This window comes from Salvelinus fontinalis, chromosome 16 (genome assembly GCF_029448725.1).
Source record: "Salvelinus fontinalis isolate EN_2023a chromosome 16, ASM2944872v1, whole genome shotgun sequence".
Lineage (NCBI taxonomy): Eukaryota > Metazoa > Chordata > Actinopteri > Salmoniformes > Salmonidae > Salvelinus > Salvelinus fontinalis.
This window is the reverse complement of record NC_074680.1, coordinates 31,563,507-31,585,651: the sequence shown is the minus strand read 5'-3', so window position 1 is coordinate 31,585,651 and position 22,145 is coordinate 31,563,507. Positions and strand designations below refer to the sequence as shown.

At 41.9% G+C, this 22,145-nt stretch overlaps 1 protein-coding gene across 4 annotated transcripts; it reads left to right on the top strand.

Annotated features, from left to right (window-relative positions):
* The first annotated feature begins 7,930 nt into the window (after nucleotides 1-7,930).
* On the top strand, nucleotides 7,931-16,808 carry LOC129813020 (COMM domain-containing protein 8-like). Of its 4 annotated transcripts, none has more exons than XM_055865138.1 (6): nucleotides 7,931-8,009; nucleotides 8,537-8,605; nucleotides 9,600-9,755; nucleotides 14,400-14,552; nucleotides 14,862-15,017; nucleotides 16,360-16,808. In XM_055865138.1, the coding sequence occupies exons 1-6, from the start codon at nucleotides 7,941-7,943 to the stop codon at nucleotides 16,378-16,380; spliced, it is 624 nt and encodes a 207-aa protein (XP_055721113.1). In that variant the 5' UTR covers nucleotides 7,931-7,940; the 3' UTR covers nucleotides 16,381-16,808. The 4 variants fall into 4 exon arrangements, with proteins under 4 accessions (XP_055721113.1, XP_055721114.1, XP_055721116.1 ...); XM_055865139.1 differs by lacking the exon at nucleotides 16,360-16,808 and adding an exon at nucleotides 15,495-16,070; XM_055865141.1 differs by having other exon boundaries at nucleotides 7,990-8,009; nucleotides 8,515-8,605.
* Nucleotides 16,809-22,145: the final 5,337 nt, after the last annotated feature.

Genomic DNA, 22,145 nt, shown 5'->3' with positions numbered 1-22,145 from the left:
ACCACTGGGTCTCTTTATATTCTCTCGACCAGAATGTCCTCATGCGCACAGACAACAAAGTCACACCACTCCAACCCAGTGATGTAGAGCTGACCTTGAACTTGCCAATAGTAGGCATGCTGCTTCTTCAGGGAAGGTTCACCGTTATGCATGTGAATGTACTTGCAATCCACAAAACCCTTTACGTTTGGGTTCTTATTCTCAACTAGGCCAAAAGATGGATGCTCGAGAGGGTCGTAGACCAGGCCATCAGGAGAAGTGGCAAGCCAAGGGACGTCAGGATGTATGCAGGGGCGAAAATCTGAGATCAACCTTGGAGGGGACAATTACATTAAATTTTCTCAAGAGCAATTCCTGAGGGGGACACCAAAAGTAGTGCTGTAACACATAGCATACGTTGTTAAATGTATATTGAGGAACCATAATTCCTACAACTGGATAATTGATAGGTACAGTAGTTAACTGAAGGGTTTTCCCAACTTGTTCAAATGTTTAAATCATTATAATTCTACTACTAATAATAGTTATAGCAGTGCTCCTTACCAGTCCAGTATGTATGCAGGTATTCGTACTTACAACCAGCAATATCAAGAAAGGTCAGTAGGTGACAATGGTACTGTACACTGTATGGGTGTAGTTTTCATAAATACAATGAACATGGTGTGATCACATCTAAAAGAATCTCCATTGAGAACCATCACAAAGTTGGTCTCCGTATTGAATTGACCTTTTAATTGGACTTTTTCTGATACATTTATATAGTCATTAAATATGTCCACCTGGCCTGAGTCTACAATATCTTTGCAAGAACAAAAAGCTTAAAATAAGTAGTTCTAAAAGCAAAATAACTACTTCAATGAAAAACCCAAATAAATCAAACAAAATATCCTTCAGTGTCTCAACTCAGCCAGTGTCTCAACTCAGCCAGTGTCTCAACTCAGCCAGTGTCTCAACTCAGCCAGTGTCTCAACTCAGCCAGTGTCTCAACTCAGCCAGTGTCTCAACTCAGCCAGTGTCTCAACTCAGCCAGTGTCTCAACTCAGCCAGTGTCTCAACTCAGTCAGTGTCTCAACTCAGTCAGTGTCTCAACTCAGTCAGTGTCTCAACTCTTCAAACAGCAGCTATGGACAAGTATGTCGCACAAAGTAGGCCATTTTAAATAAAATAACATGAAATAAATCATTTGTAAGTGTCCTGAAAACTACTAAACAAAAGAACAAATATCAATTACACCAGGGGTTCTCAAACAGGGGTCCATGGACTAATTGCAAGGGGTCCGTGAAATAAAAAAGTGTAATGAATGTAGTCAGTACCACAAGGTTTCCAGTAAGTTTACATATAATATAGAGGGGGTGGAGGTCCCTGAGGACTGCTCAAAACCTTGCCTGCCTTGCCTCAAAATATGCAGGGGTTCCAGTACCCCAAAAAGGTTGAGAACCACTGCTATACACACTACTGAACAAAAGAACCGAGCATATGTTTGCGGGTTTCCTCAACAACACATCAGTTGGCACTTTCGCAATGCCCTCGCCTGTTGTCTCCGACACCCTGTATAGCCCAATAAACTCCTTGTGAGGGACATGGTCATGGTCAACATAACGCAGACAGACACTCTCCTGTTCAGCACCAGAGACATCTTGAGTACCATCAACAATTAATGAAAATTGTACAATCGGAAGAGACCTAATCTCAGCTGCAATGCCTCGAATGACTATTGGCCATGATGTTCAGAATTTCATTCTGTGATTTGGGGCCTGTGTACATTGTGGTACGCTCTGTTAACCACTTCAGTAAAATGGGATCATCCTCTTCTGCCATAAGTTTCAAAATCTGGTATAAATTCCCACTGTCATCCATGTGGCCTTTGTCCCTGTCTTACTACATGCCGCACCGAACTAACAATTTTCATCAAGCAATGCCTTGCGTCATCCAGCTGTTTAACCCACGCGCTGGACATAACTGGACACTGATTGGATTTAGCTGGTGTGCTGTTACAATTACAAAGTGGCGGTGGGTTTGGCAATTTTGATGTGCTGTGAATTTTTCAATGCCTTTTCTCCAGTTCCTAAATCCTGCACTAATGAAGGCAGCATCAGCTCTTTGGCCAAAAGATGGCTGGCTTGAAAACCCTTGGCTACAGTGAAAACACAACACTCCTTTTATTGATGGATTATAATGTAGCCAGGGGAAATCGCGAAACCATCTCTCTTGAAACGTCAACACTCTGTTGGCAAGAGTTTGCGGTTCTATAAATTGTAGGTGTGGCTGATATGGTTTTGTGCCATCACTGTGGTAACTGGACAATGCTGTGCCACTGTCCCCTATACTGGTGCTGCTGGCAACAAGGGTGACACTTGGTCCTGCCGTGGCTGTGACACTGTCCTCTGAAGTCTCTCTTCCTGGCTCTTTCCCTTTCACCCCCCTAACTGACTCAGCCGGTCTCCTAGAAAATAAATAAGGTGTTTGCCGTACTCCTAACTACCGGTACCCAAAACTACACAATTAATCACAACAGCAATACCATTGCCGTAAACAAATCTTAGTTTAGTCACCAGTTTAAGTTGAGAGTGGGGGTATCCATGGCATTTTCCAATTATGTCCCTATTTTACAAGTCAAAAAAATTGAGAACCTTTCATAATGTTGCCAAACAAAGACTCAACAAACTTACCTGAGACTCCCTGTCTCTGCCAGTCTGTCCCTGCATATCTGTCCCCAGCTCTGCTGTCTGTGTGCCATCTGTTGCCTGCTCTGCCTAATGACATCATTGTGAAACATTTCCATTAGCATTTCACTTCTTTCTTATGAACATTTTATCAACTAGTCTTTGAGATATTAGGATACTAGAGTTCTTACTATGCGTTTTGGTGTACTGACAAATACTCTGATGTCCGTCTTCTTACTTTTTTCTGCCATTTTTCTACCTGGCTGGCTGGCTGGCCTAGCTGCACACACACACATTTACACAACACATGCTGCAACCTTTTGTAATTTAAATAGTTTGTTTCATATTGGCTGGCTTCCAACAATAGCTGAATTTGTAAAGCTAGCGAGCACCAATTCCGTTTCTGTGTGTTTGCTATAATCTTTGCTACCTGGTTAAATAAAGTTGAAATAAAATAAAATAAAAAAAGTTCACTAGCGACAATTTATCTTTTGCAACGAGACCATTATATATATTTAAGACAATGGTAAAAGAGAGTGTAGTTCTGTTCTGTTCAGTTTGGACTTCAGTTTATTGCTAACCTTATCACAGGGACGTCGAAGCACTACAGCTGCATGCTGATCTTGGAATAAACTGACGATAGCAGATTCCATCTTTGACGACGCCACATAAATGGAATAGGTACTAGCTAGCTTGATAGTTAATGTTTGCTTTAGTTTGCGCGCTAGCTCTGCAAATTCAACTAGTGTGTGAACCCTGCCAACATAAAAATAAATAAATAACATTGCTATGGACCTGCTATGGATTGACTGGATTAACCTCACGTCAGTTACGTACATGTCCCTTTCGGACAGTAGATACGAACCCTTTATTACCTTGCCAGCTAAAGAACTGGCAGTGGATCAAACCATTGTGAGGCAAAGGGCGGGGGGGGTCGCAATCTTTTGAAATTTAAATGCGCTATTAAGTGTCTATAATCAGCACAAGTGCTTTCATTGCGTATTATTAATATTATTGAAATTACATAGTTATGTTTACAGTGATATATTGCGGGGGACAAATCATATTTTTCCCAAGATGGGGGGGTCGTGTCCCCCCCCGTCCCCCCTGGGATTTCCGCCTATGGATGTATGATGAGGCCACAGGGTGAGAAGTTGACATTCTGCATCTTGCAGTAGTCACTGTCATCTCCAATTCCAGTCCCCTCTTCATGTCAGCTGTTGGTACTGTGCCTTTGCGTATCCTTTCAGCTAGATTGCCTGAGGAGCATTTCTTACAAGCACATATTTTCTTTTACAACTGGGAGCCAAGTATGCTTACTGTGTTCTTTGTATTTTTTCCTATTCTCATGTGTGTTTTATAGTATTACATTGTTATTGATCGTTGTGTTTTCAAGAAATGTATTTCACTGTACTTGTGCATGTGACATTAAAAACTTGAAAGTATTTTAATATCCTGACAATCCAGAATAGATTTTTGGCTTATATCCAAATGTATTGATAGTGAGTGTGTTACTACAAATATCTGTACTACTCCCCTCACAGACCATAGGGCCATTTACATTGATATCAAAATATTTACCCCTGATACTAACCTTGGCAGTGCATCTTACTGGAAGCTAAATAGCTCATTATTAAATAATGATATAGTTAAATTTGAGGTTAAAGATCTGCTCTCACACTTTTGGGAAAGGGCTTGTGAAGAAAAATCTTATTGCAAGAACTGGGAGCTCTTTAAATTTGAGGTGTCCAAATACCTTAGAAAATATGGTAGTAATCTTGCTAAGACCAGAAGAGCTGAGGAGGAAAAGGTGATCATTAAGATAACTTCCCTTTCTCAGAGGTCCCCAGGCGGCCTCTCGGGGGAGGAGAAGATGGAACTAATTGGGTTACAAAATAAACTGGATAATATATATAGATTAAAAGCAGAAGGAGCCTTTATTAGATCTAGGATAAAATGGATTGAGGAGGAAGTACAGAATTCATCCTATATCTTTAGACTTGAGAAATTTCACTCTAAAAATAACACTATCCATAAATTAAACATTGATGGTGTTATTACAGATGACCAAAAAATAATCGCTAAATACTGTAGCAATTTTTACAGAAAATTGTATAGCTCTACGTACTGTCAGGAATCCACAGATATGTTTTTTAACTCACTGAATAATGTTCACTCTATCAGTGATATGGAATCTAAACAGTGTGATGAGCCCATCAAAGTTGAAGAGATTATAGAGTCTATCAAACATCTAAAGAACAATAAATCACCAGGTGTTGATGGAATTACATCAGAATTTTACAAATTATTTTCTGAACAAATAGCTCCCTTCCTATTTGAAGTCTTTTTAGAGAGTATTAAAAACAATGTTCTCCCTCCTACAATGAGTCCGGGGTTAATAACACTGATACCTAAGCCTAAAAAATAAGTGCTGCTCATCGATAACTGGCGTCCAATTTGTCTTCTTAATAATGACTATAAGATATTAGCTTTACTACTTGCAAAAAGAATTAAAGAAGTCCTGGATGCAATCATTGATGGAACACAGTCTGGCTTCATGAGAAACAGACATATTTCTAACAATGTCAGACTAGTATTAGACATACTTGACTACTCAGACCTAATAACTGAGGATTGCTTCATATTATTTTTAGATTTTTATAAAGCATTTGACACAGTAGAGCATCAATTTCTCTTCCACTCCCTTGAGAGACTTGGCTTTGGGGATTTTTTCTGTAAAGCTATTAAGACTCTCTATGCAAATGGTAACAGCTCTATCAAATTGAAATATGGCACCTCACCTAGATTTGAGTTAAAGAGAGGAATTAGGCAAGGTTGTCCTATCTCCCCGTATCTGTTTTTTATTAAACACCCAACTTCTTGCAAATTCTTTAAAAAATAGTCCTGTACAAGGTATTTCCATAGCTGGTAAATAAATTATTATAAGCCAGCTGGCTGATGATACTACACTTTTTCTGAAAGACGCTAACCAAATTCCCATATCGATCAATGTGATACAATCCTTTTCCAAAGCATCTGGTCTATACCTTAACATTAATAAATGTGAACTCATAGCTGTCAAATATTGTGTGACACCTTCATATTATGGTATTCCAGTAAAAGAAGAACTTACATATTTAGGCATAACCATTAAAAAGGATCAGAAGTCTAGAGGCTTACTAAATTTTAACCCTCTTATTAAAAATACCCAGAAAAAGCTAAATCAATGGCTACAGAGGGACTTGTCTTTAAAAGGTAGAGTCTTAATAACCAAGGCTGAAGGTATCTCTAGACTAACATATGGCGCTCTATCTTTATATCTTGACAGTGAAATAAGCAAGGAGATAGACCAGATGCTTTTCAACTTTCTTTGGAGAAACCGTACCCATTACATTAGGAAAACTGTTGTAATGAACACTTATGAGAATGGTGGACTGAATTTTCTGGACTTTACTACTTTAAATAATACTTTTAAGATCAATTGGATAAAACAATTCCTAAGACAATTCCATGTCTTCTCTACTTTTGGTGGCCTTAACTTCATGTTGTTGTGCAATTATAATATTGACAAAATTCCAGTGAAACTTTCTGCTTTTCATCGGCAGGTTTTCTTGTCATGGTCCTTAATTTATAAACACAAGTTTTCTCCACACAGATATTATATATGGAATAATCGGGATATTTTGTATAAAAATACTTCTTTGTTTTTAGAATATTGGTTCCGAAATAATATCCTATTGGTGAGCCAACTGGTAAATGCAGAGGGTCTTTTACTCAGTTATAAGGAATTCTTATCTCTTTACAAGGTCCCTGTAACACCCAAAGATTTTGCAATTGTTTTAGACACCATTCCCTCCGGTGTTGCTCTGTTATTCAGGAACGTGTCAAGACCTGACCCTCAGAGCCTACCTTCTATTGACCCTGTTGACTCATCAGTAGGAAAGATTTGTTTCTCTTTTGGCCCATTCAACAACAGGCTGTTGAACCTATACCTTATGTCATGCCTTATTGGAATGGATTTATTGATAATATCTGTTGGGGAAAAGTTTGGATGTTGCCACACACATACCTACTTGTTAACAAAATTAAGGAGGTTTCCTTTAAAATTATTCATAAATATTATCCTGCCAACCACTATATGAAGAAGTTTAAGGAAAACATCAACTCAAATTGCTCCTTTTGTAATGACCACCCAGAAACAGTGTTGTATCTCTTTGGCATTGTATACATGTAAGAAAACTGTGGCAAGACATCAGTAGATTTATAATTGAACACATTTATGAAGATGTTACACTATTGTGGAGAGATGTAGTGCTTGGATTCTTTACATACGATAAAAACAAGCTGAAACATTTTTATGTAATTAATTTCATTATTCTTTTGGCCAAATTTCATATACACAAATGTAAATTTACTAACAAAAAAACACATTTTCCTACCCTACAAAAATAAATTGAACTGTATTTTAAGACTATTAAATACTCTACTAACAAACAAGCTGTTAGAATTGTAAGTGTATGTATGTCCCTTAAGGTCCTTGTGTAAATGTAATGTGATATTGTACCCCCTAGCTCGATTGTCCATTATATATCATCTATTATACGTGTGTTCCCTTATGTACTTTCTGTATTGATTTGTTGTCAATATATACATATTTTTTTATTTTTAATATCCTTATATGGATGGAAGCAGACAGGAGGAGGCGAGATCACGTGTGACCATTCTAGCCAATGAGAGGGCATAGAGCTAGATAGAGGACTCACATTTGTATCTGTACCATCATAGCGTCTGTGACAGCATGGACATCGGCATTGACGCTCTCTCTATTTTAAAGTACTCAATTTTCTTATTTTTCATTGGCTGATTGCTCCCAACTCGTCGGAATCCCCACCCAGTTGACTACTATAGAATGGTGAAAGCCTGTCATGGTAATGCACACGCAAAAACAGAGTCCTCTATCTATCTCTATGACAACAGACAACTCCAATTTAAAGTAGTTTTTCCCCCCTAGTTGCCGAAATGCCACGTGCGTCCACTTATATCAAAAAAAGTACATTCATAACAATCTAACCATTACGTAACTTTAATTCGATCAAATAAACCTCACTTAGCAAATTTGCAATTACACCAAATTCCACACTCTTATTGACCTCCATACAAAAATTCCTCACTTCGTGGAGTCATTTTCGTGGACATACTTTGAGCTGAGTAAAACCTCTCGCTTGGCCTCTCCTTGTCTGATGTAGTCGGCAAATCAGATTTTTTAAAATCCCCATAATGCAACACACTTTTAATGGCGGGGGTTCGACAACACGGGATACATTATGTCAGAATTCACTTTTCGTAGTAAGTTATTATTTTTATTTATTAAACAGCAACATGCAAAACACAAACAGAACAGCCAGAGGGATTACACAAAGAAATAAGGAAGAGAAGAAAAAATAATACATGAACGTTATATCAAACCAAATACAGACACGTAGCGAATACATTTTATTTTGTATACGTTTTAAAGATTCTAAATAGTTTTACAAATCTGCATTTTTTTTTATAAGAAAAAGGCCTTTTTCTTCATACATTTTGATTTAACTTACGCAGCAGGTTGGGAGAATTTGGATACTTTTGGAAAAGGGTTTGGTTTGGCTAATATGCAAAAAAAAAAAAAAGGAGACATCAATTTGACATAAACTGTATTCCCTCTAGTCTTGACAAAGTTATCCACTTGAAGGCGCCCTTTGTTTATGGACCATTTTGAGTTATGATAATTACAAATCCCAATGTTTAGCCACGCTGAAAAAGTACTCTCAGGAAACAGCAGATTTCCCCGGTTTACCATGTGATCACTTATCAGCTGATTCGTGACGTTTTTCAAGGAAGGCGAAACTCGACAACAAAACATGGTACATTTACTTGACAAATTACGCCCTGAAGAATGTCCAAAAGTAAGTATAATACATTAATTTCCTTGATTCATACATGTCGCATTTTTTTCACCACTGTCCTGGAGCTAGACAGTGCAATATCAGGAGAACCCGTGCATGCGTTTACTTAAAAAAAAAAAAGTCTTTTTTTTTTACATAGCAACAGGCCATTGTAATATATGCCATCTAGCAGACGTTTTTAAACAAATTGACATACAGTCATGCTTGCATACATTTTACGTATGGGTGGCCCGGGAATTGAACCCACTATCCTGGTGTTCCAAACGCCATGCTCTACAAACTAAACTACATAGTATTACAGAAGGAGGAGAAAGGATTTCCATTAGGTTTACAATCCAATGGATTAAATACTTTGCTTGTGCATTCAGATGAGACGATACAACAGAGGCTTTTGAGTACCCTCGGGGCTGTTTATATAATATGAAAACAAGATATTATACTCTCAATCAAGGGCTAAAATGTGATTTGTAGTACTGTTGTAACTATGTAGCTTACAATGTTGTTGCAAGCTCCCCAATTCAGATACAATGTGTATTGATGATCCATTGTGTGTTTTCTGCATCTAACCATTTGGAAAGCATATCAATACTCAATCGTAAACCGCCCCTATAAATACTCTAGTAGGTCTGAAAGGATATGGTAATTACTTCAACTTTACTCATGATAGGCTTTGTGGAGCTGTCATCATATTATTTAAACCCGTGTAATCCTTTCTGATCTATGATTGCCTGGGTGTAGCTGTTAGGGCTCAATTTGGCAAAGTGTGCCCATGTCATTGTCATAAGCACACACTGAACCAACAATTGACCAGCAGAGAGAGCATTATGCTTGATTGTAAATCCAAAGCATGCAGATAAGTCAGTTACTCCAAAACACTATGACCTCCACACAAACATGGGCATGGCATTGTTTACTGACTTGTTTTGGTGGGTAGATTAAATCCTACCATAGGCTACCATCATCATGATGATGATACACATTTTCTTTCCCCCAGCTATTACACAGGGTGGTGGATGGTGTATGTGGGCGGGAGTCCCCTCGGATGGCAGACTATGGTGACATGTGGACCCTTGTAGAATGGATGGAGCTCCTTGACTCCCTCTCCTCTCTGTTCCGGCTCGCCGTCGGTAAGAACACCCCAGACGAAGAGGTGAGCTAGGAGTCAGTGAGTTTGGAGTTGTATCATGCATGTTTGACAGAGTCATGTTCCATGCATGACTGACCATTGACTCAGATGTGACTGGAGTTGGGTTTCTAAGGTGTACAATGCAGTGACTCCCTGGTTTTTGAAGGTTCTATGTCAGTCACAGGGTGTTTGACTCTTCAGTGTGTATTAGGTTTGTGTAGGGCCTCTTGATGGCTGAAGTATAGTGTGTTGGGTTTGTTGGGGAAATATGAAGAGTGTAGGGTTAGGTCAGTGTTTCTTAATCCATTCCTGGGGGATGCTCCGAGGGTGCTGTGTTTTTGCTGAGCAAGAACAAAAATGGGCACCCCCTGTGTGAGTGCTGCAGTGTGTGGTAGGCTGTGTTTGTTATGGCTGCAGAGTAGACCATGGGTTGAGTGTGTCAGGTGTATACAGTGTGTTGGTTTCAGGTTGCTATGTTGTTTGGCACTCAGGAGGAAAGTTCAACCAGGCATCAATCATACTGTTCCCATAGAATTTAACTTTGACACAGCATAGTAACATTCAATGCCAACAACTAGGTCTACATTTTCAAGTGCTAAATGTTACATATTAGTTATTTCAGTAGCTAAGTTATTTCAGTAACGAGTTACATACAATTCAAAAGGCACTTGCACATCTGAGCAATCTTATTTGCAGGTGCATGGCAACAATTGAAGGAAAAAGGAAACCGCACACTGCTCTTGATAGTATCACCGATATTTAATAAGCTTACGTATCGGCCACACGGCCTTCGTCAGAGCTTTTGTGATAAATTTTTTTTTTGCACCCTTATGTAGACCTAGCCCCACCCACATCCGTTCTACACATCGAAGGGGGTTGGAGGCAAAGGAAAAACAAATAAGTGCTACCAAATATAACAATATGCATTTCATAAATATTACAAAAGTGTATAAATAAGGCGTATTGAACACGTCTGTAAAATCTCAATGAGGACATAGCAAGTTTTCATTAGTCATTGGGTACATCGTACGAAAAACGTCAGAATAATCTACAATGGACACATATTTTATGTTCAAATTTGCGAAAAGTGGGAAGTGTGGTCAAGAAACACTGGCATATTTTATCATCGGACCCAGCTTTGCCGGCTGAATTTAAATATCCACCACGTATTGTGTATAGGAGAGGTCGCAATTTACGCAATAAAATGGTTCATGCCAACTGCCAGCCACAAAAGAAAATTAGCCAAGCTCTTTTACGCCCTCTACCAAATCGTCAAATGGTAGCTATAAATGCAGAGGATGCGCACAGTGCAACAATATGATGACGTGTGAATATTTCTGCCACCCACACACAGGAAAACGGTTCCAAATAAAATACATTATTACGTGTTCCGCCACCTATGTTATTTACATTATTAAATGTCCATGTGGGCTCTGTTATGTTGGTAAAACCACCCGCTCTCTCAAACAGAGAATTAGTGAACATAATTGTTCAATCAGGAGAAACGACAGGGATTATCCAGTCGCTGTACATTTCAATGACATGAAGCAAAACCTTTAGATTTTGTTGCATAGAGAAAGTTAAGATATCAGACAGAGGAGGAGATATTAATAATACTCTGAGTAAAAGAGAATGTTTTGGGATTTTCACCCTCCAGACATTATTTCCTAAAGGACTTAATGATGAAATGCCTATGTATGTTATGTTGTGAATTTGAACATGAAATATGTGTCTATTGTAGATAATTATGATGTTTTTCGTACGATGTACCCAATGACTAATGAAAACTTGCTATGTCCTCATTGAGATTTTACAGACGTGTTCAATACGCCTTATTTATACACTTTTGTAATATTTATGAAATGCATATTGTTATATTTGGTAGCACTTATTTGTTTTTCCTTTGCCTCCAACCCCCTTCGATGTGTAGAACGGATGTGGGTGGGGCCAGGTCTACATAAGGGTGCAAATTTTAAAAAATTACAAAAGCTCTGATGAAGGCCGTGTGGCCGATACGTAAGCTTATTAAATATCGGTGATACTATCAAGAGCAGTGTGCGGTTTCCTCCTTCCTTCAGTAACGAGTTACATCAAATAAAATCGTATTTGTCACATGCGCCGAATACAACAGGTGTAGATCATCTTACAGTGAAATACTTACAAGCCCTTAACCAACAATGCAGTTTTAAGAAAAATAAGAGTTAAGTAAAAAATAATAAATAATTAAAGAGCAGCAGTAAAATAACAGTAGTGAGGCTATATACAGGGGGTACTGGTACAGAGTCAATGTGCGGGGGTACAGGTTAGTCGAGGTAATTGAGGTAATATGTACATGTAGGTAGAGTTAAAGTGACTATGCATACATAATAAACAGAGTAGCAGCAGCGTAAAAAAGAGGGGGGGGGGGTAATGCAAATAGTCTGGGTAGTCATTTGATTAGCTGTTCAGGAGTCTTATGGCTTGGGGGTAGAAGCTGTTAAGAAGCCTTTTGGACCTAGACTTGGCGCTCCGGTACGGCTTGCCATGCGGGAGCAGAGAGAACAGTCTATGACTAGGGTGGCTGGAGTCTTTGACAATTTTTAGGACCTTCCTCTGCCTCCTAGTATAGAGGTCCTGGATGGCAGGAAGCTTGGCCCCAGTTGGGTCATACGCACTACCCTCTGTAGTGCCTTGCGGTCGGAGGCCGAGCAGTTGCCATACCAGGCAGTGATGCAACCAGTCAGGATGCTCTCGATGGTGCAGCCTTCGAAATATTTGAGGATCTGAGGACCCATACCAAATCTTTTCAGTCTTCTGAGGGGGAATAGGCTTTGTCGTGCCCTCTTCACTACGGTCTTGGTGTTTTTGGACCATGATAGTTTGTTGGTGATGTGGACACCAAGGAACTTGAAGCTCTCAACCTGCTCCACTACAGCCCTGTCGATGAGAATGGGGACATGCTCGGTCCTCCTTTTGTTGTTGTCCACAATCATCTCCTTTGCCTTGATTACATTGAGGGAGAGGTTGTTATCCTGGCACCACACAGCCAGGTCTCTGACCTCCTCCCTATAGGCTGTCTCACCGTAGTCGGTGATTAGGCCTACCACTGTTGTGTGATCGGCAAACTTAATGATGGTGTTGGAGTCGTGCCTGGCCATGCAGTCATGAGTGAACAGGGAGTACAGGAGGGGACTGAGCACGCACCCCTGAGGGTCTCCCGTGTTGAGGAACAGCGTGGATGTGTTGTTACCTACCCTTACCACCTGGGGGGCCTGTCATTAAGTCCAGGATCCAGTTGCAGAGGGAGGTGTTTAGTCCCAGGGTCCTTAGCTTAGTAATGAACTTTGAGGGCACTATGGTGTTGAACGCTGAGCTGTAGTCAATGCATAGCATTCTCACATAGATGTTCTTTTTATCCAGGTGGGAAAGGGCAGTGTGGAGTGCAATAGAGATTGCATCATCTGTGGATCTGTTGGGGCGGTATGCAAATTGGAGTCAGTCTAGGGTTTCTGGAATAATGGTGTTGTGAGCTATGACCAGCCTTTCAAAGCACTTCATGGTTACAGACGTGAGTGCTACGAGTCGAAAGTCATTTAGGCAGGTTACCTTAGTGTTCTTGGTCACAGGGACTATGGCGGTCTGCTTGAAACATGTTGGTATTACAGACTCAGTCAGGTACAGATTGAACATGTCAGTGAAGACACTTGCCAGTTGGTCAGCACATCCTCGGAGTACACGTCCTGGTAATCTGTCTGGCCTTGCGGCCGTTGACCTGTTTTAAAGGTCTTACTCACATCGGCTACGGAGAGAGTGATCACACAGTCGCTCCGGAACAGCTGATGCTCTCATGCATGCTTCAGTGTTGCTTGCCTCAATCGGAGCATAGAAGTAATTTAGCTCGTCTGGTATGCCTGTGTCAGTGGGCAGCTCGCAGCTGTGCTTCCCTTTGTAGTCTGTAATAGTTTGTAGTACGATTCAATCTTAGTCCTGTATTGACGCTTTGCCTGTTTGATGGTTCACCGGAGGGCATTGCAGGATATTTATAAGCTTCCGGGTTAGTGTTCCGCTCCTTGAAAGCGGTAGTTCTACCCTTTAGCTCAGTGCGGATGTTTGCGTCCGACTCTTTAAAGAAAAAGTCTTCTTCCAGTACGAGGTGAGTAATCGCTGTCCTGATATATCTAGAAGCTCTTTTCGGTTATAAGAGACGGTGGCAGAAACATTCTGTACAAAATAAGTTACAAATAACGCGAAAAAACATTGGTTAGGGGACTGTAAAACGGCAACCATCTCCTCCAGCCATATTGACAATATTTATGAACAATTACAGGGACACACAGACTCATCTGTTTCAGTTGAGAAACTAATTAACTGAATATTTTATATGTGTAAATAGAATTACAGGCAGATTGAAACAAGACCAGCCATTTGATATTCATTGAATAATCACCAGGAGCTGTTGCACCAGATGTGAAAGACCAGCTAAGGAACATATTTACAAAAAAACATGTCGTTTAAATTAATATTGTCCTGTGTCTTCTGTGTTGACAGTTTTTGTGTATCATGTTTGTTGTTTAATGTCGGCCAATGTATTATCCCACACAATAAAATCCTAAGTTATTTTGAATTTGAACTGTACAGTATGAGTGATTCTTTATTAGTGCAACTGGCAGCCTGTTCTGCTTTGGGCAGGTGCTGGCATCGTTGGCAGACGTGGGCCGGGGGTACGGGGAGGCCGTGCTGACCGTCCTGAGGGCCAGACGGGAGGAGATCCGCCAGGCGCTGGTAGAGAGGACCAATAACGTGTCCAGCTCCACCCTCCAGGACTTTGACTGGCATATAAAGGTGAATTCCCTGGACTATAGTGAGGAGACCACAATCTTTGTTTGATTGGTAAACTGATTGATCAGGACTCCCTTGAAAAATATATTATATTTTTTATCTCAATGGGACATACAGGTCAAATGAAAAAAGTGGTTATGCTTTTTTACAGACCTGTTTCAACTGGGTTTTACCTGGTATTTATACATTATGTGATGTCAGTCATTAATTAATCCGGGGTGAAATGCTGATGTGTATGGTTCACCATGTCTACTACTGCTACCACAATGATTTCTATACACTAGAATCGTAAGCCTCTCTGTCTCTGTTCAGCTGGCATTGGCCAGCGATAAGATCTCGTCTCTCCAGACCCCTCTACTCAACCTCAGTTTGGACGTGAAGGAGAACGGGGCCCTGAAGCCTGTGTCTGTCGAGATGAACCGAGAGGAATTACAAACACTCATCAGCTCAATGGAGGCTGCCAATAAGGTAAACCTTCAGGGACACACGTACATGCACACATATTATGACAATTAGGGTATTATCATTGCCAATCAAATGTGTTCGTGTCAACATGTTGTATGTCCAATGTTTTAGTGGTGCATAGTTATGCACAGCATGTGTGTATGAGTGCTTGCGTGTGTATGTATGCGTGCGTGAGCGTTTGGCCAGCATCAGTGGAGGGTGTGATTTGGATGGCTTGAGAACAGTTTTCTTGGCAGTTCCACCAATAGTTTAATATCATTATCTTTTCACCTACTGATGTCAGGAGCATAATAGCTGGTGATTTCTGCCAGTTTTTGCACGCTCATTCACTTAAAGGGACTGTTCTTTCCCAATCGTTCCATATTCCCTCTGTCCTAGAAGACATTTGTGTATTACAGAAGGGCGTTTATCCAGGTAAATATATTTGTATCCCAACAGCAGTTCACAGTATGTTATTTTTTGTGTGTGTGGTTTTTGCAGTGCTGACAGTGTACATTTGATACACACTTGAGGACAGCCCATCTCATATGACTTATGATTTTTCTTCGGATCCCAGTTAACTGTTGAAGAAGCAGCAGCTATTCTTCCTGGGGTCCACACAAAACATACTAATGGACAAGAACAGCAACACATTTAAACTAAGAACACTACGACTATTTTTTTTTAAAAAGAGGAGAATAATAATACTATGAATAATGTGTGGAGGGGTGTGTGTGTCTCCACAGTTCGCGTTGTTTCTTGAGGTGGTTTTTATTGATTTTATTGCATGCCCGAGTTACCTGAGGTGGAAGAGAATTTGATGTAGTCATTGCTTTATACAGCACTGTGTCTCCCAGCCTCTGTTGTTGACTTGGGAAATGTGAAGAGACCCCTGATTGAGTGTCTTGTATGGGTTTTTGAGCTGTGTTAACTGGCTGAACAGACAATTCGGTACTTTCAACACGTCAATACCTACAGCCCTCAATGGTGTTGCCCATGCTATCTCCATTATAAAGTAGTCTACTTCTGAGTGTATTGGCAATTCATAAATAAACAAAAAATGTGCTTACCACTGTCTACTGTGCTGGAGTGTGTTTTCTCTGAATAGGTATCAATCAAATGTTGGTGATTTACTGCCACCTGCATTTATGGAAAGTTTGTTCAGGAGTATAATTCATTAGTTGACCACTCCTTTCTTAACCCATAGTAAGTCTCATCCAGTTGACTACTTTAAAATGGTGGAAGCCCTCAATGGCACTGTCTATGCTAAAGCAGGCTCTGTGGCACAAGAGCCCTCTATCCAACTCTATGTGCACACTACATCTGTGTGTATGTATCCTGATAGTGTGTATTTGTGTCCTTACAGGTGGTACTACAGCTGAAGTGATGGTGGCGATAGACATTTATTTCACTGTGCCCTTTCATCTATGGCTCTTATTAAGGGGACTTGCTATATCATCATAGAGGGACACTGAACTATGATGCAGGGTCTTTCTGGAAACAGTGGTCTGATCCAGATACAGCTTTTTGCCTTCAACCCCCTTAGGCACTGATTCCTACGCTTCCCCTCATGAATTCAAAATCATTGAATTTGTGTAAGCATGGGATAGTGGGTGTTGCACCATATTCCATTTATTTTCAATCCATGAGGGGGAGTGAATGAGTGCACATTTTAGGGAAAAGGATATAGAATCATACTTCAGCCTAAGATAAATTCCCAAGACTGCAGTAAGAAGTAGTCTTTTGTACTTTTTTATTTTTGCTGTGTTTTTTTGTAATCCATTCTATTACTGTATAATAAATATTAACATTTGACCTTTTCTTCAATGGAATATATATTAGAGCTGTAGGCTGTCTCCATACTCTGAAATGGCTTCATCTCTTTCTCTTGTCCTTCCTGATCTCGGTTGATTGGCTAGGTGAAAAGATTGTCAAGGTCCTCCCCAGAGGCAATGTTATATATCAGACCAAATAATACCCCTTCCATTTTTTTTCTGTCTGTTGAATATTTAATACAGATCCACACTGTGTGCAAAATCTTCCTTTGCGTATGCCTGGTACTAGTCAGCATGCCTATGATGTTATTCACCAAAACAGCAGTGGGGGGTAGAGCGTCATGGAGGGCCTAATTTTCATCACATCTGGACCACAATATGGCAGCGCTATAATGCATTAATATTTTATGTAAAAAAGACCACGTTGACAAAAAGTCCAAGTCTCTAGTGTTGGATGAGAACCCGGTGCGTGTTCTAGTTGGGCATATACAGGACTTGCTATTAGAGCAGTCTTTTTAATAGAGTTAACCTGACTTTGCAAGCTAGGTTAGATGTGCATTTTGCCTGAACACGCGCACACACAACCAGAGGCAAAATGCCTGAACACAAGCGCACACACACAACCAGAAGCATAATGCCTGAAAGTGTGTACACACACAACCGGAAGCATAATGCCTGAACGCATGCGCACACGCAACCAGAAGTATAATGCCTGAAAGCGCGCACGTACAGACCACCAGAAGCATAATGCCTGAACGCACACACACAACCAGAAGGAAAATGCCTGAGTGTGCATAAACACACAACCTGAAGAATTATTTCTGAAAACACTCGCACACACACAACCAGAAACAAAATGCCTGAACGCGCCCACACACAACCAGAAGCAAAATGCCTCAACGCGCACGCACCCAACCAGAAACAAAATGCCTCAACGCGCACGCACCCAACCAGAAACAAAATGCCTGAACGCACACACAACCAGAAGCAAAATGCCTAAACGTGCGAACACACAAACAGAAGCAAAATGCCTGAACGTGCAGACACACAACCAGAAGCAAAATGCCTGAATGCGCGCGCACACAAACAACCAGAAGCATAATACCTTAATGCGTACACACACGCACACACAAACACAACCATAATACCTGAATGCGTACACACACACACAAACACAACCAGAAGCATAATGCCTGAACGCGTGAGCGCACACACAACCTGAAGCATAATGCCAGAATGCCTACACACACAACCAGAATTGTAAAGCCTGAACACGCGCGCACACACCACTAGAAGCATAATGCCTGAACTCCCGCACACACAACCACACACACAACCAGAAGCATAATGCCTGAACCCGCGCACACACACACAACCATAATGCCTGAACGGGTGCGCACACTCAACCAGAAGCATAATGCCTAAAAGCGAGCCCACACACAACCAGAAGCAAAATGCCTGAACGCACACACAACCAGAAGCAAAATGCCTGAACGAGCGCGCACACACAACCAGAAGCAAAATGCCTGAACGAGCGCACACACAAACAGAAGCAAAATGCCTGAACGCACACGCACACACAACCAGAAGCAAAATGCCTTAACTCGCACACACACAAACACAACCAGAAGCATAATGCCTGAACGCACACGCACACACAACTAGAAGCATAATGCCTTAACTCGCACACACACAACCAGAAGCATAATGCCTGAACGAGCGCGCACACAAACAACCAGAAGTATAATGCCTGAACGCGAGCACACACAACCAGAAGCAAAATGCCTGAATGAGCGCACACACAAACAGAAGCAAAATGCCTGAACAGGTGCGCACACACACAACCAGAAGCATAATGCCTGAACGTGCGCGCACACACAACCAGAAGCATAATGCCTGAACAGGTGCGCACACACACAACCAGAAGCATAATGCCTGAACAGGTGCGCACACACACAACCAGGATTATAGTCTAAACGCGCGCACACACACAACCAGAAGCATCATGCCTGAACGCGCACGCACACACACACACACAACCAGAAGCATTATGCCTGAACCCGTACGCACACACAAACAGAAGCATAATGCCTGAACCCGTACGCACTCACAAACAGAAGCATAATGCCTGAACAGGCGCGCGCAAACAAACCAGAAGCATAATGTCTGAACCCGTACGCACTCACAAACAGAAGCATAATGCCTGAATCCGCGAACACACACACACACACAAACAGAAGCAAAATGCCTGAACGAGCGCATGCACGCACACAACCAGAAGCAAAATGACTAAACGCACACAACTAGAAGCAAAATACCTGAACGCTCACGCACGCAAACAACCAGAAGCAAAATGCCTGAACGCGCACACACACAACCAGAAGCAAAATGCCTGAACGCGCGCACACACAACCAGAAGCAAAATGCCTGAACGCGCGCACGTACAGACCACCAGAAGCATAATGCCTGAACGCACACACACAACCAGAAGCATAATGCCTGAACGCGCACGTACAACCAGAAGCAAAATGCCTGAACACTCACACACACCCAACCAGAAGGAAAATGCCTGAACGTGTGTACACACACAACCTGAAGCATTATGCCTGAAAGCACGCGCACGCACACAACCAGAAACAAAATGCCTAAAAGCGCTCACACACAACCAGTAGCATAATGCCTGAACAGGTGCGCACACACACAACCAGAAGCATAATGCCTGAACGTACACACACACAACCAGAAGCATCATGCCTAAACGCGCACGCACACACACAACCAGAAGCATAATGCCTGAACGCGCACGCACACAATCAGAAGCATAATTCCTGAACGCACGCACACAACCAGAAAAATAATGTCTGAAATCGCGCACACACAACCAGAAACATAATGCCTCAGCGTGCACGCACCCACCCAACCAGAAGCAAAATGCCTGAACGCGCACGCACCCACCCAACCAGAAGCAAAATGCCTAAACGCGCCCGCACACACAACCAGAAGCAAAATGCCTGAACGTGCGCACGTACAGACCACCAGAAGCATAATGCCTGAACGCACAAACACAACCAGAAGCAAATTGCCTGAATGCGCGCACACCCAACCAGAAGGAAAATGCCTGAATGTGCGTACACACACAACCTGAAGCATTATGCCTGAAAGCACGCGCACAATCAGAAGAATAATTCATGAACGCAAGCACACAACCAGAAGAATAATGCCTGAAAGAGCGCACACACACAACCAGAAACAAAATGCCTCAACGCGCGCGCACCAAACCAGAAGCAAAATGCCTGAACGCACACCAGAAGCAAAATGCCTGAACGCACACAACCAGAAGCAAAATGCCAGAACGCACACAACCAGAAGCATAATGCCTGAACGCTCACACACACACACAACCAGAAGCAAAATGCCTGAACGCGTGCACACACAACCAGATGCATAATGCCTGAACCCGCGCACACACACACAACCAGAAGCATAATGCATGAACGTGCGCTCACCAACACACACACAACCAAAAGCATAATGCCTAAACACGCGCGCACAACCAGCAGCAAAATTCCTGAACGCGCACACACACACAACCAGAAGCATAATGCCTGAACCCGCGCACACACACACAACCTGAAGCATAATGCCTGAATGCGTACGCACACAACCAGAAGCATAATGCCTGAACACGCGCGCACCAACACACACACAACCTGAAACATAATGCCTGCGCACCAACACACACACAACCAGAAACATAATGCCTAAACACGCGCGCACAACCAGCAGCAAAATTCCTGAACGCGCACACACACACACACACACACAACCAGAATTATAATGCCTGAACGCGCACGCACACACCACCAGAATTATAACGCCTGAATGCGTGCGCACACACACACACACAACCAGAAGCATTATGCCTGAACCCGCATGCACACACAACCAGAATTATAACGCCTGAATGCGTGCGCACACACACAAACAGAAGCAAAATACCGGAACGCGCACGCACACACACAACCAGAAGCATAATGCCACACACACACACACACACACACACACACACACACACACACACACACACACACACACACACACACACACACACACAGAAGCATAATGCCTGAACACACACACACACACACACACACACACACACACACACACACACACAACCAGAAGCTTAATGCCTGAACATGCGCGCACACACACACACACACAACCAGAATTATAACGCCTGAACGCGCACGCACACACAACCTGAAGCATAATGCCTGAACGCGCACGCACACACACACACAACCTGAAACATAATGCCTGAATGCACACACACACAACCAGAATTATAATGCCTGAACACGCGCACACAACCAGAATTATAATGCCTGAACGCACACGCACACACACACAACCTGAAACATAATGCCTGAATGCGCGCACACACAACCAGAAGCATAATGCCTGAACACGCGCACACACACACACAACCTAAAACATAATGCCTGAATGCACGCACACACAACCAGAATTATAACGCCTCAATGCATGCGCACACACAACCAGAAGCATAAAGCCTGAACCCGCACGCACACACAACCAGAAGCATAACGCCTGAACGCGCGCACACACACACACAAACAGAAGCAAAATACCTGAACGCACACGCACAACCAGAAGCATAATGCCCTAAAGCAGCATGTCCCAAACTCAGTCCTGGGGACCCCAAGTGGTACACGTTTTGGTTTTTGCTGATTCAAATAATCAACTAATCATCAAGCTTTGATCATTTGAATCAGCAGTATAGTGTTAGAGCAAAAAGCAGAACGTCGCTGGCCTAAAGCTTGTTTAATAGAAGTGTCCTGACAGCCTGACAAATGTTGCTTGTGATTTGATCATCGCGCAGCTTATGTCGTCATTGTCCTCATGAGGCTGTCCTAATAGGTCATGGTAACCATGCAAACTGAACCGCGCTGATATGTTACACAGGCCATAAAAACAAATCACATTTTTTCCCCCTCAATGCAATAAGGTCAAAATGTCCGAAGGCTTTATTTTGTAAACCCATCCCAAAATTGTGACATGGTTTCGGACACACACACACTGCCCACTTTGTGTAATAAAGGCAATTAAATCCAAAACTCGTAAACTCTGAGTAACTGTGGATCGTTATCACAAGGTGACGTTTGTGTCATAGCCGTGCCCCTACAGTAGATTAGATGGCAGCCTGTCTGATTTTTAATGAGTGGCACTACAGTGCATGGCCCTACTAACTGGTCTGTCATTACTCCGTCTTTGTATGATTCCGCAGGAAGTTTTTGTGATATTTGCAGACAAATATGCGTTATTTTGCTGCAGCAATTCTGCAATTTAGCAT